The 24,880-nt window shown below is 50.8% G+C and overlaps 1 protein-coding gene across 2 annotated transcripts in view; it reads left to right on the top strand.

The window, feature by feature from the left end:
* The window catches only part of GALNT17 (polypeptide N-acetylgalactosaminyltransferase 17), a 211,827-nt gene that overhangs the window by 56,781 nt on the left and 130,166 nt on the right, over positions 1-24,880 (top strand). For both annotated transcript variants that reach the window (XM_053961173.1, XM_053961174.1), the window contains exon 3: positions 21,727-21,893. In XM_053961173.1, coding sequence (XP_053817148.1) covers positions 21,727-21,893 — 167 coding nt within the window. The remainder of the gene's footprint in view (positions 1-21,726; positions 21,894-24,880) is intronic.

Genomic DNA, 24,880 nt, shown 5'->3' with positions numbered 1-24,880 from the left:
GGGCAGCTGTGCCAGGGCCTGACCACCCTTTTTGTCAGGAAATCATTCCTAACATCCAACCTAAACCTCCCCTGGCACAACTTGAGGCTGTTTCTGCTTGTCCTGGCAGTTGGTACCTGGGAGAAGAAACTGATCCCCACCTGGCCCCACCTTTGTTCCAGGTAGTTGGAGAGAGTGAGAGAGTTCATCAAGATGACTTATCGGGGGAAAAAAAAGTTAATTTCTTCCCAATCTGTCTCTGTTTTCCTAAAGCAGTCCATGATTTTGGGTGGAAGTGATGGCATCAGAAACTCAGCTCTGCTTTCACTGAGCTTTTGGTGTTTAATACCCTGTAAAAGTGTGCAGAGATTCTCCCTCCCTCCCTCCCTCCCTCCCTCCTTGTCAGCTCCTTCATTTCCCTGCAGGACCTCCACGGCCCTTGGGCTGCCCTCAGGCTCCTCCCAGCATAGGGATCCTCCAGGGACAATCTGGGATCTCCCATTGGAGATCTGGGCCTTTAAAGGGAGTTTCTGCAGTGGCAGTATCCTTCCTCTCCTATTTTGATTGAGCTTTTAAGGTGCTGCTGATGTTTACTTGCCAAGCAGCACAGGAAAACAGGCTTTAGAAGAGGTGACACATCATTTTGTTAAGAGGATGAGGAAAGATACGCTGCAAGTTTATCTTCATGAAGGTTAATTTTAGATATGGCTGCCAGAGTGTTCCTCAAAATAGGAAAGTGTCAGTTTGTCCAGGCCTGGAGTAAAATCCCTGATAAAAAAATGAGCTGAGAGAGGTTTAGATTGTGAAAGATCCATGTCCAATGCCTGTGTCATTGGGGCAGTGACAATGCTGTTGCCTGGCACCTGCAGAGCATTGAAAACCACGCAGCCAGGGATGCAGCTCTGTGTGTCAGGTGGTGGCACATTGTCCGGGCTGTGGCAGCAGGGGCAGCTCTTGTTCCCTCTGTCCCCACAGCTCCAGATTGTCCAGGCTGTGGCAGCAGGGGCAGCTCTTGTTCCTTCACCTCTCCAGGTGCTGCCTGAATTCTGAGCAGCCCCTTGGAGCATCCAGGGCTGTCAACCACTGACAACAGAAATCCCTGGATGAGTTTCCAAAGGAATGGAGGCCCAGGCTGCATTGTGCTGCTGCAGCTCCTCCAGGCATGCTGAATTGCAGGTGCAAACTGCACCTTTGCCTCTGTGATATGCAAATCCCAGCACAATGCTGGATCCTTGGAGCGAGACCTTCTCCAGCACTTACCTGAGGCTGAGCTGCTGATTTCCATTTCTCATCCACAGCTCTGACTTCCAGCAGAGCCAGCATTACTTGGCAAGAATTAATTTGAGAAATAATGTTTCTTTTCAGAATTGGGGGGAAGAAAAGGATTAATTCTGGCATTTTCAGGCTCGCGTTGTATTTTTCCTCAGTTCTACTATCCATCATTCCATGGGAAAGTGGGGGAGAGGACAGGGCACAGCACTGCATTAAAAATGCTTCAGTTTGGAGTTGGGCTGAGACTTGGGAGGGAAATTGTGAGTACTGAGTGCAGCTGCACAGCTTAGTGCCTTTTATCTGTGTAAGAACTTCAGGAGTGCCTTTTGTTTATTGGTTTTCTTTTTGGGGATCAATTGTCTTGATATTGTAAGAGTGTAATAGGCTGGAGTTTGCTGGAGAATTTGGAAAGTTTCACCTCTTCCTACCTCTGACTTCAAGGTTCCCTTGCTATTTAGTGCATAAAGTTTTATGGCTGATTTTATGAAGGGTTGAACACAAACCATTTAAGTCAAGTATCTTGGTCTCTGATTAAAATAGATTCAAGTCAAGGGAAATTAGCCTAAATGGCTTTGAAATTGCAGCATTAGTGGGGAAAAACTGTTGAAAACCCTCCAGCTGATAAGCATTACAAAGCATGTAGTAGTTTTAAATGTAATAGTGAAGCTGTGTGGTTCACTAAAGGCTGCAGAGTGTCTGGAATGCCAATGGACTGGCACTGGTCCTGGCACAGGCTGGCACTCCCCAGCCTTTCCTCTCAGTTTCCCCTGTTTTTAAGGAAAGATTCATGTGGTCAAGTGCAACTGCCCTGAGTGCTGAGCAAAGCTGCATCAGAGCTCCGAGGCCTTTTCCTGCTCCTTTTTTGTGCCTGTGGCCAAAGGGAAGTGGAGCAAGGAGAGTTACGGGGAAGTTTGGCACATTTTGTGTATATTTTTGTATCTCCAGCCTCCCTGCACCTCGTGGTCAGCACCACTGAGGGTTCAGGGACTCAGACATCCCTGCTCTGAGGGATTTCAGGAGCTGTTGGTGAGGAGGAGCCAGTCCAGCTCACAGCTCAGGGCCTCTCAGTCCTGCCCAGAGAAAGAGAAAGGAGAGTTTCCCTGGGAAGATGGTCCCAGAGGTGTGTGGATGATGTTCAGGAGAAGGTGAGGTCTTTCCTAGCACCAGGAGCTGTGGCAGAATACCTTGTTTGCCCTGATTTGAGGAATTGTGGTGTCACTTTCTGGTAGTTTGGATTGTCATCTTTGCTTTAGTTGAGCGATTTCCTTCCCTTTTCCCTTTCCCTTTCCCTTCCCCCTTCCCTTTTCCCATTCCTCCTTCTCCTCTCCCCTTTCCCCCTTCCCTTTTCCTTTTTCCCCTCTCCCCTTTTTTATTCCACTTCCCTTATCCCTTCCCTTCTCTTCCCTTCCCTTCCCTTCCCTTCCCTTCCTTCCCTTCCCTTCCCTTCCCTTCCCTTCCCTTCCTTCCCTTCCCTTCCCTTCCCTTCCCTTCCCTTCCCTTCCCTTCCCTCCCTTCCCTTCCCTTCCTTCCCTTCCCTTCCCTTCCCTTCCCTTCCCTTCCCTTCCCTTCCCTTCCCTTCCCTTCCCTTCCCTTCCCTTTCCCTTCCCTTCCCTTCCTTCCCTTCCCTTCCCTTCCTTCCCTTCCCTTCCCCCACTTCCTTCTTTCCCCTTCCTTTTTTACTTCTTCTTCCCTCATCCTCTTTCCCCTTCCCCTTTCCTGTTCCCTTTTCCCCTCTCCTCTCCTCTCCTCCCTCCCTTTTCTGCTTGCCCCTTTCCCCTTTGCTGCTGGGGCTGCTCACCTGGGCTGGGAGGTGGAAACTCTTCCCTGCTGTTCCCCACTGAGGGATTGGGGGCTGTCCTGGGCTGATTCCCAGAGCAGTGGTGCCAGAGGTCTGGGATGACCTGTGTGGAGCTGATTCAAAACAGGAGCTGTGCCTGCTACACCTGGACCTTACTGGTGTTCCTGATCCCAACCCTCTGTGGAGCAGGAACAGTTGTGCTGGGTGTGCACAAGATTTTCCTTCCAGTGAAGCAAGGAACAGATTGCAGCTGGGATGGCTGGGAAAGCTCTTCCTTGGGCTAAAATAGGCAGGACTGGTGTTCTGGGGTGAGTTATTCCAGAACTTGTGCCAAGCAGTGCCATAATGAGAAGGGCACTGGGAACACATGCCTATCACGCTCGATTGGGTTTTTTGGCTTTAAGATGAGATTCCTGCATGTTCTGGAAAGCAATCTCTGCTTCCAGATTGGAAGTACCCAAGGTGCTGCCTGCAGCCTGCAGGACTTCTACACAAATCTTCACAAAAATGAGTTGGAGAAATGTTCTCAATTTTCTGCAAAAGCCTCTGAAGGACAAGGCTGCTGTGTGAGTTTTATTGCTTATCCATTCCCAGCACTCGCTGCCTGCCTGGGGAGAATGGGGGGTTTGGGAGATGTGTTGTTTTCTGTATTGGAAGTGAAGCATATTTACATGGGATCCCAGTGCCTGCAAACATTCCCTGCTTGGATACAACATTTTATGCACCTCTGTTTTATCCTGTGATACAGGATTTAATGGGAACCTCTCCTATGTGTAGCCAGAAAATAAAATTGCTTTGTTAGATCAGCCTGCCTGTCCATCTTATCCAGTATCTAATCTCTGATAGTGGAATTACCAGATGCTTCAGGTTGAAGAAATCATGTTAAGGGAAACTATGAAATAATCTGCCCATCTGGTACATTCTGCCTCCCCCATTCTCTCCTTTCAATCCTGTCCAACCTAAATGTGGAGTTCTCATTATCTCTTTAAAAGTCTGTTCTTTTCTGGAATCCTGCTAAGCTCTGATTCAGTGGTATTTTATGGCATTATAGGATTAAGGGGTAGATTTAAGAGAAATAATACCCACAATTGTTAGGACTATTGGATCATTGGGTGCAGATGACACATTCCTGCTGCTGCAAATCTCTTGACAGCTGTTCTCGGGAGGGGAGCCTCGAGCTATTAAAGTGAAGAGCAAGGATGGTGTAAGAGATAAGCAACTCCCACAGTTTGATTTTTCACATGTTTTGAGGGCTTCCCAGCCTGGAGACACAACCCCTTCTCCTGCCTGCCTTGGGGTCCTGCAAATGGGTTAGGAAGTGCATGGAAAGGGACTTCGAACAAGAGCATGTAGAGATAAGATGAGGGGGAATGGCTTAAAAATTGCAGAGGGCAGTGTGAGATGGGATATTGGGAAGGAATTCCTGCCTGTGAGGGTGGGGAGATTCAGGAACAGGTTACCCAGGGAGCTGTGGCTGCCCCTGGATCCTTGGCAGTGCCCAAGGCCAGGCTGGACAGGGCTCGGAGCAGCCTGGGACAGTGGGAGGTGTCCCTGCCATGGCAGGGGTGGCACTGGATGGGCTTTGAGTTCCCTTTGAACCCAAACCCTTCTGGGATCCTCTGATGGAAAAGGTTTGGAGGTATTGGGATTTACTGCTGTGTTCTCACAGCACCTGGTCTGTGTTTGCCCTGGGACCCTGTGGAGAGGTGCCCTGGGCAGAGCCCCCATCACCTCTGCTGCAGAGGGAGCAGTTCCACACCCCTGCCTGGTGGAGCTGTTCCCGTGGTGTTTGGGCTGAGTCAGAGCCATGGCCCTGCAGGTCTCAGTGCCTGAATCACCCGTTTATTTCCGGAGCTGCTGCCGTGGGATTTCAGCACCAGCTGGCTTTAGCTGCTTTATTACCAGGGACCTCATGCAGCAGCAAGCTGAGAGCCTTTCTTTGGGATACAGTGCAGAAAATGGAGAGTTTTGGCTTCTGGATAGACTTTGGGTTGTTGTTTGACAACTTAACTTAAAGAAACTACATCAAGTTATGAATAATTTTTATTTCAAGTGGTTTTGTGTGGCCTCTGTGGGCTGTCAGTGTGTACCTGCTGGGTGCTAGAACACTTTGTGGGGTGGAGGGAGACCCTGTTCCCCTTGGGGTGTCTCCCCATCCCTGGAGAGCCTCCTGCCCTCTGTCATGGGGCTGCCTCAGCCTCTCTCAGACTTCTGGGATGTTGCAGGGCCCAAGAATTCCATTTTGGCTTTTTAATCACAACAGAATGCATATTTGGGAAGTGATGGATGTGGATGTGACTGAGACACGTCAGGACTGCCCAGGAGGATGCACGTGGAGGCTGTAATTGAGTCTCCTGCCCATGAGACCACTCCTGCCTTCCCATCTCTTGTGCTGGAACCCAAATGTTCCTGCAGAGCCCACACTGGCCATGGTTTGTGCCAGGGGGCTCAGCCTGTGCCCTCTGCTTGGCTCTGATGGGAAAATTCCATGTGCCATCATACTTATTTTCCTGTGAAAATACAGAAATCTCTTCCACTTAGGGAGAAACTGAGCTCCCTGGCTTTGCAGGTGCCTTGTCTCAGATTTCTCTGGGACCAAGGAACTGAAATGAGGTATTTTCTCAACACCTGCCACAGCTTGGGCAGGAGATGCCCCTGTCACAGCTCCGTACATCTCATTTCATTTCCTCCCCAAAACTGAGGCTGCACAATCTCCTTTAATAAAACAAAATGCTTTTTGCCTTTTCCTTTGCCCACAGGACTGTGTTGGCTGTGGTAAAAGTGTCTGAGATGTGCAAATATTACTGCAGCCAGTGGGAGAGCTCAGTGATGGTTTCTCAAGGATCTGGAACATTCCTGAGCACACATTTGTGGTGATGGGCCAGTCACTCGTGTCCTGCCCTGAGCTGTTCAGCCAGACTTGATGAAGTGAGTCTGCAGAGAAGGACAACATTTAAGAAGACAAAACAAACTACTTGAATTATGAGAGTGATATTTGCTGGGAAATAGAGTTTCATGCCTGTTTATTTGTTGTGATTGCTGCTTATTGCAAACAAAGGAGGTCAGAAGAGCTCCTTCTCTCTTGCATGCACAATGTGCTACTACAGTCTGCAAAGAGTGCTTTGATGGGTTTCAGTCCTACATCCAAACAACAGCCAGGAAAACAGAGGCAAGATGTAGGGCTTTTTCTTTGTCAAATAACTGAAGGGAAAACTAGAGAGGAATCAAGACAGTGTAAGGAAAAAAAAAAAACTTTTTCAGATGTGAATTTCCCTTTGAATTGCATGTATTAAAAGATCCTTACAGCTCTAGGAAAAAGCCAGGACTGGTTCTGCACCTTCTCTCCTAATAGATGGTTGTGGGTTTGATCCAGCATTGTATGAAAAACACTCCTGCCCTTGGCTTTTTATAGCTCCAGCCATAAAAAAAGGAAAAGTAATATTTTCCAGTACTTGGAAAGGTGCCACCTGAAAATTTTCTGGGAGAGCAAGTAGAGAAATCAAGCAGTGAGTATCAGTGTCACAGCTTTGGCATGCAGGAGCTGTGCCTCAGAACAGGGCTCACCAAAGCCAGAGCATATTTGCAGCTCAGGGAAGAATTGTTGGCTATTTTCTGTCCATGTGTTGTTCTGTTCTGCCCAATCTGTCCCATCTCTGTGTGGCTCCAGGCAGTTTTAATCTGCCAGGCTGCAAAAAGTCATGGAAACCTCCTGAGCTGGAAGGGACCCAGCTCAGGAGAATGAGAATCACTGGGGTTGGAAAATCCCTCCAAGGCCATCCAGTCCCAGCTGTGCCCCAGCCCCAACTTGTCCCCAGCCCAGAGCACTGAGTGCCACCTCCAGCCCTTCCCTGGGCACTTCCAGGGATGAGGACTCCAAACCTCTTGGGGCAGTCCCTTCCAGTGCCTGAGCACCCTTTCCATGGGGAAGTTCCTGCTGCTGCCCACCCTGAGCCTCCCCTGGCCCAGCCTGAGGCCGTTCCCTCTCCTCCTGTCCCCGTTCCCTGGGAGCAGAGCCCGACCCCCCCGGCTGTCCCCTCCTGTCAGGAGTTGTGCAGAGCCATCAAGGTCCCCCCTGAGCCTCCTTTTCTCCAGGCTGAGCCCTTTTCCAGCTGCCTCAGCTGCTCCTGGGGCTCCAGCCCCTTCCCAGCTCCCTTCCCTGCCCTGGACACGCTCCAGCCCCTCAGGGTCTGTCTTGAAGTGAGGAGCAAAATCACCCAGTCCAGGCTCTGGCCCTGCACAGACACACCAACAATCCCAGCCTGGGCATGAGAGAAGTGTCCAAACACTCCTGGAGCTCTGGCAGCCTCAGGGCCAGGGCAGCCTGGGCAGGAGTTGTGCCACCTCTGCACCCATCCATATCCTGTGTCCCTGCAGGAGGGGCTGGGGAGCATGCTGGGAGTTGTTTTGTGCAGGGACTGCTGTCAGTCAGCAGCTCCTCTGTCTGTTCTAAGTGAGAAAAGATGTCCTGGAATGTCCTGAGCTGGAAGGGACCCCCAGGGATCATCCAATCCAGCCCCTGGCCCTGCACAGACACCCCAACAATCCCACCCCAGGAGCTCCTGGAGCTCTGGCAGCCTCGGGGCCGTGCCCATTCCCTGGGGAGCCTGGGCAGTGCCCAGCACCCTCTGGGGGAAGAACCTTTTCTGATCTCCAGCCTGACCTGCCCTGGCCCAGCTCCAGCCATTCCCTGGGTCCTGTTGCTGTCCCACAGAGCAGAGATGAGAGCTGCCCCTCAGGAGGAGCTGCAGCCCAGCGTGGTCCTGCTGCTGTCACTCGAGGCTGTGGCCAGGCTGTCCCCTCCCTGCTCTGAAGGTCATGGGGGTAGAAGATAGTTCCAAACCCAGCTCCACACAAAGGCAGGTTTTTATTTCTCCTGCATCCTCAGGGCCCTGAGCTCTGAGGAGCTGCTGCTGCAGTTCTGTGTGTGCAGGGGCTGCTGGTGCCCTGTGCCCCTCGTGCCCCCCAGGGATGGGGCTGCAACTTCTGCTGCCTTTGGGATGATTTGCAGAGAGGAAAAAGCCTCTTTGCTGCTCCATTGCTTTCCCAGCACTAATACAAACCAACAGGCTGTTGAATAAATACCAGTATTGATCTTTATTCCTCAGTGTGTTTGGACATGCTGCTCCTGACTTCCAGCAATGCTTTTTCTTGAAAACTGGGCAAGTAAAGGCTCTAAAGCACGCTTTTCCAGCTGTGCTTTACATTTGTTGGTTATTATTTAAGCCCGTTCCTGTGACCTGCAGGAGCAGCCTGGTTCCTTGGACACACAGGCAGCTGGGGCTAGCTCCCCCTAGAACTGGAGCTGTCAGACTCCCTGTGGAAAAGTTTAGGGATTTGTGCTGCATGGGTTTAGATGGGGACGCAGGACAACTTTTTCTTTCTTTTCCTTTTGAAGCAGAGGTCACTGGAGCACACTTTGGCAGCTTGTGTGGGGTCAGGAGTGTGTCAGAAGCCTTTGGTGCTTGAAGCCCCAATATCTTCTTTAAATCCAGTTGGGAAGAAAAGTGCTTTGGGGAACGCAACTGGAGTTGTTTAATGTCTGTTAGAGAGTCTCTTATTTCCATTGTGCTGCTCAGTGTCACCTGCAAACACTGTGACCATGGATTTATAGCACAGCACCTCGGGGTTCTTTATGCCATACATTCCACTAATTGTCAATTTTCCCTTCCTGACTGCAAAGTTATTACCTGTTCTTGTAAGTTGGGAACATGGTGCTTCAGGGAAGACTTCTGTGGCAGGAGTGTGCTATAAAACAGTTCCTAATGTAAACAGAAGTACTAAATGATCACTTTGGCAGAGGATGGGATTAGTGTAATTTAACAACTTGCTTTTGTGCTCCTCTGAACTCCTCTGCTGAAAAATACCTGTGTTATCATAAATACTTCTGCCTAAACTGTGCTCATGAGAATAAATGAAGCAATTTAAGCTTTGGATACACTTCTCTCCAGTTGGCTTCCAAGGAAATCAGGGCTTGTGTGTTGTTTGTGCCACCAACCTCCTTCCCTGGACTGCCCAGAGCTTTTCTGTTCCAAACCAGCACATGCCCAGCCAGATCAGGCAGAGGGGGAGTCAAGCTCTACTGCTTTGACAGCCTTGGTCTTGCAGCCATTTGTGCAGTTTTCCAGCAGGAAAATCCAAGAGCAAGGAGGTCTCAGTGACTTATTGTGTGTGTGTGTGTCTGTGTCTGTGTCTGTGTGTGTGTGTGTGAAAGAGCTAGGCATGGGCAGAGCTGGGTAAGTGGATGTGACACTCAGAATTGCTCTGGCTTTTATCTCCCTTAGATCTGTCTGAGCCTAATAACTTTATTACACGAGCCTCTCACCAGAGTAAATCCCATTCTCTACATTCTGTTTTTGCAACTTTGCAGATGATTTCTTCTTAGGAGTTGCCAAGTAGTGTGCCTTTAGAAATGTCTGTATGTCCCTAAATTGTAATGCATATTTTTGAGACCCTAATTCTAAAATAGAGCTGAGTATTTCTGAAGAATAATTACTGGGAATAAAGTAGGGGCTTTAAAATCGAGTTTCCTAGGGAAATGTGAGGAAGTTTCAGGGCTTTGTGGTCAGAAATAGTTTGAGAACCTGGATCTGTAAACAGTGAACTGTACCAGACAGCATTAGGTGCATTAAGATGCTTGGGTCACAAAAAATGTACATCATAGGATAGACACAATAGATTTAATGTTGGCAGTCCCTTTTGCAAGCAGACATGTGCACTGAATCAGCAAAATCCAAAGTACAATAAGCAATTAATGAATGGAGCATGATGAGGAAGTGGCAGGATGAATAGCAGGCTGAGCATTTGCTTTCTTTTAAGCCTGCTCATAATCTTTACAAATGCCAAATGGAGATCAATTCATTTCCTGGTGAAGCTTTATTTCAGAGGACAGCACAAATGAAACTTGTTTGGTACCAGTGGGTTTCATTTGTGGAGCTGTATGTCACCAGAAGGACAAACACAGCAGGTTTTTCCTCTGCCATTGAGGCTTTCAGGCAGGAAGCAGCACAGATGTGTAGGGAAGAGCTGGGAAGCAGTGCCTAGGGATTAAGGCATCCAGGGAGCTTGAACCTGCCTGTGCTGGCACAGCAGAACCTTGCAGTGGGATTTAGAACATTCTGTCCTTCAGCCACGGTGCTTTGCAGCCCAGCATGGGGAAATCATTCAGTCCCATCAGGACCCTGTGGATGCATCAGGATTTACCTCCCAGGCCTTCAGCTGCAAAGTTCCTGTGGGTTTTCTGTGGGCCAGAGGGAACCTGAGAAGCTGCAGGCAGCAAAGCCTGGATGTGTTTGGCTGTGCAGGTGGGAGGAGCTTTGGTGTTAGGGCCGGTAAAAAGCAGCTAAAAGTCCAATGGCCTTGGTAAGGTGAGGATGAGAGACAAGAAGAGTCCAGAATTCCCCACTTTTCAGGTGTGCATCCAAACGTCTGGTGTGTGTAGGTGATGAGGATGTCTTGGGAAGGTGTGGAGTTAAGCTCATCAGAAATCACCTTTAAGCCTTTAAAGTACATTGTGTGTCTCTGCACATATTTTGATACGAGTTTGCTGTGTTTTGTCAAGTGTGTTATGGAATTATTTAGGTTGGAGAAGCTGTCCAGGACCATTGAGTCCAGCCCAGCATGGCCAAGGCCACCACCATGTCCCCAGGTGCCACATCCACGGCCAGTGCTCCTCCAGACACACCCAGGCAGGCAGGGTGTGCTCACTGCCACGCCTGGCTCCTTTGAGGGCTGGGCTGCTGGCAGGGTGACAGAGGAGCTGTGTCACTCTGTCAGGCTTTAGATGCTCCTGTCAGCATCTCTGGTGTGGCAGCAAACAAATCTCCAGCCCCAAATTCTGGTCTCTGGGCTGGAGCAGCACTGAAAGGTTCCCAAAGTGTTTGTGGGAGGGAGCTGTGGCTGCTGTCCTTTGGATCTCAGCAGCAGAAGGCAGGCACAACAGAAAGGATGTGAAACCCCAATTGTTTCCCAATGGGAAACAAATTTTCCCATTCCCAAGGATGTGAAACCCCATCTCCAGCCTGTCACTAAAAACTGATTGTGTTTTGGTTTGGGGTTTTATGAGGGGACAGGGAAAAGTTGAAGTATTTTTATTTGGGGTGTTTTTTTCTTAACCTTGCGGTAATTCAGCTTTTGTTTGACTGGCTGTGTTGGGTTGGATCCCCCCTACCTGCTGTGAGGTATTTCATGGTGTTGCAGTTTTGCACTGGGTTAAACTGGGTGCCCTTGTGTGCTCGGGCTCTGAGCTGGTCACCTTTGTCCCCCAGTTCTGTCTGTTGTGTATTTTGCTTGGCAGAGGTGGATGATGTCACCTGTGACAGCAGAAAAGCCACAAAGGAGCAAATCTCTCCACAGAATAGCAGGGCTGGTGTGGAGCTTCCTCTGTGGAATAAAGGGAAACTTCTGGCACTTTGGAATGAAGGCCTGTGTGTGGTCTTTGGTTTGTTAATTCTCCATCCTAAATGTCCCCTACATGAAGGGGCACCAGCATTTATGGGCAGTTCATTGCATTCAGTTAACAGGTACCTGACACTGGAATATGAGGGGAAAAGCAGATCTAAATCAGCCCCATCTGCTGGGTTTGACCCTTTTGGTAGTGCTTGGGACTCATTTTTATTCTTTTCCACCCACTGTAGTACAAGTGTTTCACCAGTGTGTCACTGTGCCCTGGTGAGCAGCCTGGGCTGGGTTGCGCTGTGGTGGTGCCAGCTCCAGGATTTTGGGATGGCAGAGCTCTCCCTGGTGCCAGCTCCAGGATTTTGGGATGGCAGAGCTCTCCCTGGTGCCAGTTCTGGGATTTTGGGATGGCAGATCTCTCCCTGGTGCCAGTTCTGGGATATTGGGATGGCACAGCTCTCCCTGGTACTAATTCTGGGATTTTGGCATGGCAGAGCTCTCCCTGTGTGACATTTGCTGGGAGGGCTCTGCCATCCCTGTGTGACATTCCCCATGCAGGAATTTGGCAGACAGGGCTCAGTGACACCCCTCTGCTGAGGCTGATCCAATTCTGGCAGAGGTTAAACAAACTTATCCAGTGATGTCTGTACGTAATGGGAAAGGTTTAAAAACCTCTTCATCTTCCAGTTCATAAAGCTGTCAGCAGCGTGGCTCTGTGATCACAAAGAAGAAGAGCTGTCTCTAAAAGTCCATTGTGCCTTTTAAGTTCATCATTTTTATGCCAGCTCTTCCAGCAGTGGCATCATTCCACCTTGTTCCAGGCAGCACGAGTGCTGGCCACTTTTCTTCTTCATTGCCCCAAGTCTGTCCTGGGGATGTCAGACTCCTGGGTTCCTGTGAGATCTATTCAAGTAAAACACTCCTACCTCAGGCTCTGCACCAAGGATTTCATTTTCCATTTGAGAGGGAAGGTTTCCAGCAGTGCCAGTTTCATCCCAGTGTGCCTGAGCACAGCTGTGACGTTTGCTGGTGGGACTGTCACCCTGGAGTCCCTGGCTGGGACATGAAGGGCTCCCTTCCCTCACTGATGTTTGTCTGAACCTTCAGCCTGGGGCTGCCTCTGATCAGGGGAGGAATTTTCACCTTCCCAAAAGACAGCTTCAGTGTGTTTTACCTGACAGAAATATACCTGGGATGGAGGGCTGGAATAAACTGTCCTTTGGCAGTATCAGTGTCACTTCATTGACCTTGAAGGGAGCTCTGGCTTCTGCCCAAGATGAGATGTCTGTGAATGACCTTGTCCAGGACTGTGCCTACATGAGCAGCTACAGAGCAGCAGCTGCCTCGAACAGAGGCTCTCAGAACATGCACTGTTAATTTACAACTCCCTGCTCATTTACACTTTACTGTTAATGTACAGTTTTACATTACTGCCTTTCATCTGTGAGCACTCAGCCCTTGCCAGTGGCCAGGATCTGGTGCTGTCCCTGTGGAGCAGAGAATTCCCTGCCTGCCCTGCTGTGCTGGAAACACAGGGGCTGCTCAGCACGGGATGATGGACTCAGCTGACCTTGTCTCACAGCTTGGGCTCCTCATGGCAGGGAGCTCAGGGTGCTGCTGCCTCTGCTGTGATCATGTCAAATGCTGCAGACAGCCTTTTCAAAGCCTGCTCCTTCAGTCCATGCCTGTTTGGACATCATTCAGAGTTCAGCTCTGTTTGCAGGGCACTGTTTTTTAACAAACAGAGAAAACAATGCTCCTAAATTTCCTCCCTGCCCAATCTACCTTGCCTGGGAGGAGAGAAAGGCAGCAGGACCTGCAGGCTTCCCTCCTGAGCCCTGCTGACCCCCTGTCCCCTTGGGCTGACCATCCCTGAGCATCATAACTTCAACATCTTGTGTTTAAATCCCTCCTGCCTTGGTTAAGGGGGCAGCAGCCTCCTTCTCCTGAGGACCTGTCAAATGGGGAGCCCCCAGCTTGTGGATGGCCAGATGTGGCCAGATGTGGCCATGAGGAGACCTTGGAGCTTGGTCATGCAGGGCGGAGGCTGTGGCCAGCCCTGCCTTGTCCTGCTGGGAATGATGAAGAGCCTTACTGTGGAAGAACTGGGTACAGTGGATGTCATTCCTTGTGCTGTCCTGAAAAGTGCCAGGTGACAGGGACACACTGTGGGCTCCTGCACCACACATGGGAGGAGTCCTGACCTCTGTCTCTGTAATGGGGTAAAACTGCTGGTACTTCCCATCTGAGGAGTGCTCTCAGTTTTGGGAACCTCAGTGCTGAGAGATGCAGTGGTGACTCCTTCAGTTGCAAGCGGATGTTTTCCTGAAGCAGCAATCTCTGGGATAGGAATCTGGGGAGAATTCCACTTCTTGTGCTCTAATTCTGACCGAGCTGTGTCTCACACACCCTTGGCTCTAACGTGGTAGTTCCATAGCTCATTGTAGAAAAGGCATTTAAATATGTGTGAGTGGAACTCTCTGCTCCTGAGCCATGTTTTATAGGAGCAGCTCCACAGCCCTGTGGAAGATGTGCCAACACAGCCAAGCACTTCTATAATGTTCACAATGGTTTTAAGGATAGGAAGTAACAATTCATTTATTCTGCTGATCAAAAGAATATTTGCCTGTTTAAATATTCACACCCTTGAGCCTGCTACAAGACTGAAATGTCAGGAAGGGATAAGCTCCTGATAAGCACGTTAGCTGGATTTATTTAGTGTGATGGCCAAAAGAGAAATCATTAATAAGTCAGGATCCAGACTGGGGAGCTCCTGGGTGCTCAGAATTAAAAATAAAGGCGAGGGGGCAGGAGGGAGGGAGATCTGGCACTCTGATATGGAGGAGAGGAGGAAATCTTGAAGAACCCATCATCAGGATCTACTTTTATAAAGAGGAGTGCTGTCCATAATCAGAACCACCACATTCTTTGTCTGCCCTGTATTCTGCCATAGGCACACAGGATCTGCATGGGCTGAGATGATCTTTAAGGTCCCTTCCAACCAATCCCCACTCAGTGATCCTGTGACCTGGGTCCATTTTGTGCCAGCTGGCACAGATTTCTGTGTCTGATTCTTGCTGTGTGCTGTCTGAGATGGCTGATCCCACAGAGTTGGAGAGGGGTGCAGCAGGACCCCATTAGGAGCTGTAGGAATAGCACCAGAGGGTGAGGGAGCAGCACAGAGCCCTAAAGCATGGGTGTTCTGCAGACCCAAGGTGTTCAGCCCTCTCCACGGTGGTTGCTGCTGGTGGCATTTTGGAAGGACGGGTAGAGATGTCCCCTTCATGCTCTGAGGGATATTTGTGAACATCCTGAGCAGCCCTGGGGGGATCCCTGGGAAGATGAGGGATGGTGCAGCGTCAGAGCTGATGGCACTGTAGTTATGAGATAGAACTCAGGCCATCAGCCAGTCTGAGCACAGACTCTGCTCCTCAGAGGCTCCTGTGAGCAGCACAGAGCAGGTCCCACCTCTGCACCAGCCACAAGTGTGCTCCCAAGAGCACAGCACAGTCCTGTGTGCTCCAAAGTGCTCTCCCAGGGTGCTGCCATCCCTTCCTGTGTCATGCCAAGGGAGTGTGTGTTCCAGGGGCTGCACAGAGCAGGCTGCTGTTTTCCTGCTGTTATTTTGTTGACCTTTTCTCCTGGGTGTATTTTCCAAAGCAGAGCAGGGCCTGCCCATCCTGAGTGTCTCTGTTCCAGCCTGTGTGGAACGTGGGCACTGCACAGGGTGTCCTTTGTGTCCTGGGTTTGAGGGATGGACAATTGGCGTGGCTCTGCTCCCAGGGAAAAGGGACAGGAGGAGAGGGAAGGGCCTCAGGCTGGGCCAGGGGAGGTTTAGATTGGATATGGGAGGAAAATTCTCATTGAAAGGGGGTCAGGCATTGGAAGGGGCTGCCCAGGCCAGTGGGGGAGTCCCCATCCCCTGTGTGGGGACTGATCTGAAGGCTAAGGAGTGAGGAGTCCTTGAAGCCAAGGAGTGCCTCTTGTTGTCTTGGAACAGTCCACACTCCAGGTGTCCATTATCTGCATTTATTGCTGTTGATCAGTGGGTTATATTGGGAAGGGAAGGTGTAGAGACCTTTGGGGTTTGGCTGATGCCAGACAGGGCAGTTCCAGGTGGTTGATGGAAATCATTTTGTGCCCCAGGTGAGAGGTGTTAATTGAGTGATAGAGTGGATCTTATTAAATCACTGGGCAGGAGGAGGTGGTTTGTAAATGTTAGCTGCCACTTTGTGGCCTCTCTGTGCTCCAGGAGCATTTGCTGTGTTTCCAGGTGATTTTTCTGCTGAGGGATCATGAGGCAGTAAATGCTGGGATATCCCTTTTCTGTTACTGAGACAGACAATAAACATCCTAATCTCACTGGCTGCTCCGAAGAGTGGATTTACAGCTGTGTGCTGAGCAGAAAACAAACGATCAGAGGATTCAAAGCAGGCTCTGCAGCAGGCAGACACGCGTTGGAGCAGAGCTGGGGTTTATGCTTTTTGTCTTTTGAATTTGGCTGGCTTGATTAATCCAGCCTGATGTGTGCCAAGCTGTTCAGCAGAAACTCAACCCTGCTTCCTCCTTCCCCTTCTCAGCCTTCCTTTGTTTCAGGATGGTTTCTTACATAAACCAGGAACTGCAAAGGTTCAGGTGAAAAGATGTGCTCTGGAAATACATTTGTTTTGTGGGTTTCCTTGCAGGTTCTCATGTTTGCAGGCTTGGGCTTTATGTAGAATAAAGATCTGGGACCCAATAAAGGTGGTGGTGGTGGTCACAGTGCAGGAGTTGTGTCACCTCTGCACCCATCCAGATGCTGTGTCCCTGCAGGAGGAGCTGGGGAGGATGCTGGGAGTTGTTTTGTGCAGGGACTGCTGTCAGTCAGCAGCTCCTCAGTCTGTTCTAAGTGAGAAAAGATGTCCTGGAATGTCCTGAGCTGGAAGGGACCCCCAGGGATCATCCAATCCAGCCCCTGGCCCTGCACAGACACCCCAACAATCCCAGCCTGGGCATCCCCAGGAGCTCCTGGAGCTCTGGCAGCCTCGGGGCCGTGCCCATTCCCTGGGGAGCCTGGGCAATGCCCAGCACCCTCTGGGGGAAGAACCTTTTCCTGATCTCCACCTACACCCTCCCTTCATGCCTGAGCCTTGGACCAATGCAGAGAAAACCTCTTTTTTCCCCACTGTTGAAGGCCAAGAACATTTCTCAATGAGACCTCAGCAAGGTCCTTAAATTTAATCCAGTGCTGAACTGGATTTAATTAATGGGGAGCCTCCTCAGACTTGGAGAGTTTTGTGAGCATGATTTAATGAAACATATTCAAGCATGATTTAATGGGACATAAAATGCCTCTTTGATACCTCATTGATCTAAAGGAGAGACAAAACTGTGAGGTGGCTCTTTCTTTCCACTACTGATTCATGATATTTTGATATAAATCCTACAAGCAGGTGCCAGCCTAGGTTTAATTGGAGAGAGCAGGATTTAGTGGGACAAAATGTAATTGCGTAACCTGCACTGATTCATTTCCAGATGTTGGCAGGTGCTCTGTGCTGCAGGGGAGTGTTTCCCACCTAGCAAAGCAGGGATGAGGAGGGACCACCTGCAGCCTCCCTCAGTTTTCTCCTGTCAGGACTGGTTGCAAGCTGGCCCAGTGCCTCTGTGTCATGGTGGGCGTTGTTCAGGGTGCTGGGACCTTCGTGAAGAAGCGTCCTGAAGAAAACACCTGGGGTGCACAGGCATGGCTGTGCTCACACCGGGTGATTTCAGCCTTTTTCCTCACCCTAACAAGGGTAGATATCCCTTGAGGGGTTTTCCCTGGACTCTGGGCCTGTGGACTCTCTCCCTGTTGCCCACTGGCCTCCACACCTCTGTCCTGCAGATGTGGCAGGGCCTCTGCCCTGGGGCCACCTGCAGATGTGCACGTGGCTGGAGAGCACCTGCTCCATGGGCAGGGAGAACTTTCTGAGACAGCCTTTGGGACTGATGGAATGAAGAATGTTGGCTAAATTAAACATCAAATGATGGGCTGGGCTTTAGGTGGGTAGCTAATCACTGACACTGGAATGTGTTGTGGTGGTCTGACCCTTGTATTTCATTTAAATGTAGAAGTTTTCAAGTGCAGGGAGTGTTCCCCTGAACATTCAGCTTCCTGGAACAAGACTTGCTTTGGGCTGGCCAGATACAGCACGAGCTGGGTGTTAGAAATAAAACCTGAGATTCACACAAGCCCAAGTGCTTTGGGTTGTAGGGACCTTAAAGCCCATCTTGTCCCAGGGAGGGACACCTCCCACTGTCCCAGGCTGCTCCAAGCCCCATCCAACCTGGCCTTGGGCACTGCCAGGGATCCAGGGGCAGCCACAGCTGCTCTGGGCACCCTGTGCCAGGGCCTGCCCCCCTCCCAGGGAAGGAGTCCTTCCCAATATGATTCTCTTTGAGCTTAAAACCATTCCCCCTTATCCTATCACTGCTTGTCCTTGCAAAAATTCCCTTTCCAGCCTTCTTGTAGGCCCTCTTTAGGCACTGGAAAGGGCTCTAAGGTCTCGCTGAATTTTAAGTATTTTGGCCTGGGATCTGCATTCCAAGGACCTTGGCTGGAACACAGCTGAGGGCTGAGGGAGATAACTGTGGGCAGAGGGTGTCAGGAGTCTCAGCTGAGGTTTGGTGCTTTGCCTGGGACTCTCCCTGAGCCCCTGGAGCTCCTGCTGGCACCTGGGGTCAGTGCTGGATTCTCTGTGCTCTTCCTCAGGGCTGTCATTGAAATTCTGAAAGCAGCAGGGATTTCCCATCTTGTGCCTCCCCACCCTTGAAGGAAAGGCAGCCTCTCGGGTGGGCAAGGTGTTGTTCCTGAGGGTGCAGGAGGGTGCAAGTGAGGAGATGTGGGGGCTGCAGCGATGGGCAGCCTCAGCTGTGCCGCAGCTGAGTCCTCCCTGCAGGGTCTGAGTGTTCCCCAGTGAAGCAGTCACACCTGTGCCTCTGTCTGCACAAGGGCTGAAGGATAAAGCATCCAGATCAGTCCTTTTTCTATGACAAACATTTAAAAGAAAAAGCCCAAAGCACCAAACCACCCAAAGCCCAGCACTTCCCACCCCGTGCCCTCACCATTCCCGCTGTTTCCTGCAGCTTCTCCCTGGCCTTCCCAGTGATGTTTGAGCTCAAGTGTTGCTCTGCCCTTTTCCCCAGTCTGTCCCAGGACAGCCCAGCAGCTCCAGGTGTTTTCCTGAACACTTGCAGGGATATTTGCTGGTTTGTCCACTGGAAGAAGCTTTGTGGAGCTGCAGGCTGTGGCAGAGCATCGCTCACCCTACAGCTTTTGGCACCAGCACTGAAGGGACCCCATGGGAGGCACACAACAAATTTGATGTTAATTTGTTTTAAAATTGCTGCCTTCCCAGCTCTGTGGTGGAAGCCAAAGCCACCAGAGCAGGGTGTTGGTGCAAAGCCTCTCCTCTGGAGAACTGGAGCTTTGTGCCCCAGCACTGTGGGCTGGCCTTTCCCACTCCGCCCTCCCGGCTCATCTCCTCTCCCTGGATCTCTGTCCCTGGATCTCTGTCCGCCTGTCCTCAGTGCTGGGGAGGGAGAACCCTGGTAGGAGTGGTGCAGGGAGAATGCCAATGAGCAGGAGATGAACCTCAAAGAGCTGGGTTTGGATTTGCTTCCAAAGCTCTTTGATCACAGGCTGAGCTCTTTATCCCCTGCAGCATTCCTTGGGGGAAGGCTGCCCAGAGGTGAGCAATGATTAAAAGGAAACGCTCCTGCTCCTGTGACAACCTTCACCAGAGCAAGTACCAACATCTACCAAAAGCTGTTTTTAATGTCTGAGTCAATTTAGTTTGACTTTCTTGGCAGGATTTCAGGGTCACTTGTGACTTTGCCCCATCATGACCATTCTTTCATTCATTTTAAAGGAAGATTTTCCCTTTGGAATATCCTTTTCAGTGTTTGGTTCCCTTCTGTCGAGCTCTTGGCTTGCTGTAGGGTAGGCAATAATTAAATCAAGAAACACAACTGTGTTTTCACCCAGCAAACTTGTTTAACTAAAGAAGATTCATAAAGAAAATTGTGTTTCTGTGGAAATCTTTGTCTTCCAAGTCTCATTCTGGAGTCTGAAGAATGCCTGCTGTTGCCTAAGAAACACCCAGGACAATTAAATGCAGAGGCACTGCTGGGGAGTTGAGGAGCTGCTGGGATGTCACTCTGCCTTTGGTCTTTCTCTGCTTATCTGGGCAGAGTTTGCTTCGTGCACATTCATTGTAATTCTGGGAACTCTGCTCGTGTTCTGTGTCTAATCTGTGATGGATGGGGCAGGGGGCAGAGAGGCTCCTTCTGTCATTGCCCCACCTGGATTTATCATAGGGGAAGCTGGAGAGTTGCTGGGTTCAGAACTGGCTGGATGGTCGGGCCCAGAGAGTGGTGGTGAGCGGTGCTGCATCCAGCTGGGGACAGTCTCCAGTGGTGTCCCCCAGGGCTCTGTGCTGGGCCAGTCCTGTTCAGTATTTCTATTGATGACATGGATGAGGGGATTGAGTCCTTCATTAGTAAGTTTGCAGACGACACTGAGCTGGGAGCATGTTGGAAGGTAGGAGAGCTCTGCAGGGACACCTGGAACAGCTGGATGGATGGGCAGAGTCCAAGATGAAGTTGAATAAATCCAAGTGCCAAGTCCTGCACTTTGGCCACAATAACCCCCTGCAATGCTCTAGGCTGGGGACGGTGTGGCTGGACAGTGCCCAGGCAGAAAGGGACCAGGGAGTACTGGTCAGCAGCTGACTGAACATGAGCCAGCAGTGTGCCCTGGTGGCCAAGAAGGCCAATGGCATCCTGGCCTGGATCAGGAATGGTGTGACCAGCAGGAGCAGGGAGGTCATCCTTCCCCTGCACTCGGCACTGCTGAGGTCCCACCTCGAGTGCTGTGTCCAGGCCTGGCCCCTCAGTTTGGGAAGGACGTTGAGACGCTCGAGCGCGTCCAGAGGAGGCAACGAGGCTGGAGAGGGGCTGGGAACACAAACCCTGTGAGGAACGGCTGAGGGAGCTGGGGGTGCTCAGCCTGGAGAAAAGGAGACTCAGAGGTGACCTTATCACTCTACAACTTCGTGAAAGTTGGCTGTGGCCAGGTGGGGTTGGGCTCTTTCTCCAAGCAGCACTGACAGAACCAGAGGACACAGTCTCAAGCTGCACCAAGGGAAATAGAGGTTGGATATTAGGGAAAAGTTTTTCACAGAAAGAATGATAAAGTTCTGGAATGGCTGCCCGGGGAGGTGGTGGAGTCACCATCCCTGGGTGTGTTTTAACAAAGCCTGGATGTGGCACTGGGTGCCAGGGTTTAGTTGAGGTGTTGGGGCTGGGTTGGACTCGATGGTCTTGAAGATCTCTTCCAACTCAGGGATTCTGGGATTCTGTGAATTAAATTGTTGGAAGTGGTTTAAGATCTCCTGTTTGCTTTCCACAGTTGCTCTGTTAAGAGGAGGTGTCTAGTTGAGATGAAACATGGCAGGGAAACAACATCTGTGTCCCTGTGCTTCCTGGAGAGCTGGGGGTCACCTGGAACACCCCTTCCCTCAGAGCTGCCCCAGCCCTGCTCCATGGATGTCCCTCTCTCCAGCTCTGCTGTGTCCGTGGAACATGGAGCTGCTGCTTGCCAGGGTTGGTGCTGGTGGAAACCTGGGAGCTCCTGCTTTTGTCCTGCTCTGAAGTCTGTGTGAGCAGAGACCCAGCCCCAAACCCTGCCCGAGTTAAGGAATGATTCCTGAAACCAGGGAGGTGATCACAAGGGTTTGGGTTTGACCATCCTGGCTGTGGAGTGCAAAGACACCAGGCCACAACACTGCTTCAGAGACAGGAGTGTGCTCAGGAATATGTGATGAGAGAGCAAAAACATCTATTGAGACTATTTAACCAAGCCTCATTTTATGTTCATTTCTTTTCAAAACAAATGGGAAGAAAATTCCCAAGTGCTGTTTAAGAACAAGGCTCATTTCTGAGCACCTGTAAATCTTGGGGCAGAGTGGGACTGGGGGGCTTCCGTTGAACTGCTGGAGGCATTTGCTGTGTTCTGGAGGCTACTCTTGCTTATCTTCCCCCACACACAGGTGAGGTGAGCTCTGGATGTGCTCTCTGAGCCTGGGGATGCTCTGCTTTGCTGTGTTCTCTTCCCAGCAGCAGTGATTCGAGGCTGGATTTGCAGGCAGCAAGGGTCCCCAGCAGTGCACAGCTGGGGGGTGGCAGCCCTGGGATTTGCTATATGCCTGGCTGGAAGTGCTGCCCTGTGAGCTCTGCTGACCCCTCTGCCCTTCGTGTTGCAGGTGCAAAGAGCTGAAATACGGGAAGGACCTGCCCCAGATCTCCATCATCTTCATCTTTGTGAACGAGGCGCTGTCGGTGATCCTGCGCTCGGTGCACAGTGCCGTCAACCACACCCCTGCCCCCCTGCTCAAGGAGATCATCCTCGTGGACGACAACAGCGACGAGGGTGAGCACACTGCCAGCTCCAGCTCCACCAGGAGGGGCTGGGTTTCTGGGAATCTCCTGGAGGGTTCTTGGGGAAGGGCATAGAAGGTAAGCGGGTGGGTATGCTGCTGGCACAAAGTTCTCTGCCGCTTCTCTGGTGAGGAACAGGGTCAAACCACAGCTAAATCTGAGAGAGCTGTTGTTTGAAAATGTAGCTGAGAGCTGGAAGGTAAAGGAAACCAGAGAGCCACCCGACCTTTCCTTTCAGTACCATCCAGGTGCTCTGGTTTCAGGGTATCCTTGTTTCTGATAACAACTTTGGTTATTGCAGATATGCGCCTCTAAATATTTGCCAGGACAAGAGCCTGGAGCCCAGAGGGATTTCTGCTTGGGCACCTCCCACGGGTGTTAACTGAGATGTTTCCTCTGTGTGTGCCTCAGTTTCCCTGTTGTAAAATGCCATCCCAGGCTTTATAGGTGGCTGGTGCTCTGCAGAGACCCTCATTCCCTGAGTTCTGGTTTTGGAACAGGAAAGAGGAAGAGGAGAAAATAATCCTAGCTCACCTGTCCAGGTCAGGCCCTGCCACAGCCTGGAGGGGATGTTTGGTTTCCCACATTACACACTAGTGTCCTTTGGTTCAACCTGCTCTCAGTCACTGCTGTCATTCCTTCCCTTCTGGCTTTTGATAACACAGAACTGCAGGAAGTATTTTCAGACTCTTCAGACCTTTCAAACTCTTTTCCTCCCAATATCCACTCGGACAAGGTAATCAGGGCAGTAAAAATCCTTGTGAAGGACAGCAAATAGTTAAGTGACTTTGTTTACTGCCTTCTTCAGTTGTGCTGTGTTTTCATCCTTTTAATGTTATTTTTAAAAAATTAATCCAGGAGTGCTGTGATTGGAGGGAAGAGCAGGGCAGGGTGCAGGGTGTGGAGAGCTCATTTCCAGAGGGAGCTGAGAGGCTGCTCAGTCTGTGAGGAGAGGAACTGGTGCACAGTGAGCTGTTCAGGCTGTAAAACTAGGCACTCAAACACCACAGTAATGAGCACCACAGAAAGCTGATGAGTTCTAATTACCAATAAAAGAATCAGGAGGGCAGCTCCTCAGCTGGTGGGAATCACAGCAGCTCCAGGGCAGGAGCTTGCACGGTGTCCACGGTGAAGCTGTGGGATTTCAGAGCTGGTGAAGGGGAAGTGCAGGTGAGGTGCTGCTGGGGTATCCCACAGTGCCCAGGACTTGGAGGGCTTGAAATACCACAATGAGAGGCTCCTTCTCCAAATTTTATCCTATTAAAGGGGCAAAGAGAAGAACTCTTTCAAAGAGAAGCCACTGGTGATAATCACTGAGCTTCTCCCCTCGTTGCTGTGCACAAAGGATGTGTTTCTGACCAGCCTCTTCCTCACTCAGTGTGAGGCTGGTGGCGAGCCAGGTGCTCTGGAGACACTGGAAAGGCACAGGACAGCAAAACAAATCCTTCCTAAAGCGTCTGCAAGGCCAGGGCTGCAGCTGGCAGTGGATCAGGGTGGGATCCCTGTACCCACTGTGGGATCACAGGGCACCGCTGGGGTGGGCAGGGTTAGGGCTGGGGGGATGGCAGGGCAGGCAGAGGGGTGCCCAAAGCTTGGACTGTGTTCAAGCACTTCCAGCTCTGGCATTTCACAGAATCCCAGAAAGTTTGGGTTGAAGGGACCTTAAAGCCCACCCAGTGCCACCCCTGCCATGGACAGGGACACCTTCCACCATCCCAGCTCTGTCCAGCCTGGCCTTGGGCACTGCCAGGGTTGTGTTGGAGTGTTGTGCAGCACCAGGGAGGGAGAGGCAGGGAGATGACCCTAGCTGATGGACAAATTCAAACATCCTGGGCACAAGGTGGGAAAATTCCAGTCTCCTGGCACAGCTAGGCTGCATCCCACCCCGAGGGTGCTTTGGTTGGAATCAGGAGTGTCCAGGGTCCCTCATGGTGGCCCAGGGCTGTGCTGAGGGTTGGACATCCCTGAGGAGTTCTGTCCTCAGAAACACTGGGTGCACAAGGAGAGTGGGGTGGGGACTGAGGTGGTGCCATCAGCTGGGAGTGTGAGTTAATAATGCCAGTGTTCTGCTGCTGAGGCTTTGCAGGCCTCATGACAAATGAGATTTTTAAGGAGGGATTTGAAGGAAGATAATGAGGTAACTTGGCAGATGTTTATGAAGAGCTCCTCCCAAGCGTGTAATAATCTACTTTTCTCATGTAAAAGAAATGATACAAACCAGAACATATCTCTGGGACCATGTGCTCCCTCTCAGCATCCTCGAGGAGCTGCAGTGACAGCCAGGAATTATTAATGGCAATAACATTGTCACAGAGTTCCCACTAATGGTCGGCAATCATTTTGAGCAGCAATAGCAGCATTGCAGAGTTGATGCTTTGGATATTACAAACAAAGTCATCATAATAAATAGATTTGGCTTCTACAGGAAAATAATTACAGGAAAATAGTTCCTCATGAGCTCTCAGATTTAGAGATGAATCCTGGAGGATCAAGCAGAGGATGGGGCTGTGTGGGTGTGACTTTGGAGGCTGTGATTAAACAAGAAGGAATTTTTTCAGCCTCTGTGGGAGCAGTGGTGTGGGAGTGAGGGACAATTTCTGTGGCATGTGGCTGTAGCCCAGGAAAAGCCTTTGGAGGCTCACCTGTATAACCTGAGAGAAGGCTGACTCCAGGGAGCAGTGCCCAAGCCCAGAGCTGTGCTGTCCCCTGGGTCACCAGAAGCAGCTTTGGGGAAGCTGCTGAAGGCTCAGGATAGTCCCTGACTGGGGTTTGTGTGGATTTTGTCAGGGGGGAAGAGGAACCACAGCAAATCTGGGTAACTGAAGAAAAAAGCACCAAATATTAACAGAGATTTCCAAATCAAGCTTTAAGATTAGCCCCAGGGGTAGAGGCAAGAGCTACCTGCCCTCCCCAGCTGGCTCTGTGCCCTCCAGGTAGAGCTGTGACACAGCCAGGGGCAAAGCCTGGTGCTGGTGTGAG

Source organism: Vidua chalybeata, chromosome 20 (assembly GCF_026979565.1).
Source record: "Vidua chalybeata isolate OUT-0048 chromosome 20, bVidCha1 merged haplotype, whole genome shotgun sequence".
Taxonomy (NCBI): domain Eukaryota; kingdom Metazoa; phylum Chordata; class Aves; order Passeriformes; family Viduidae; genus Vidua; species Vidua chalybeata.
This window is presented reverse-complemented; position numbering and strand designations above follow the sequence as displayed.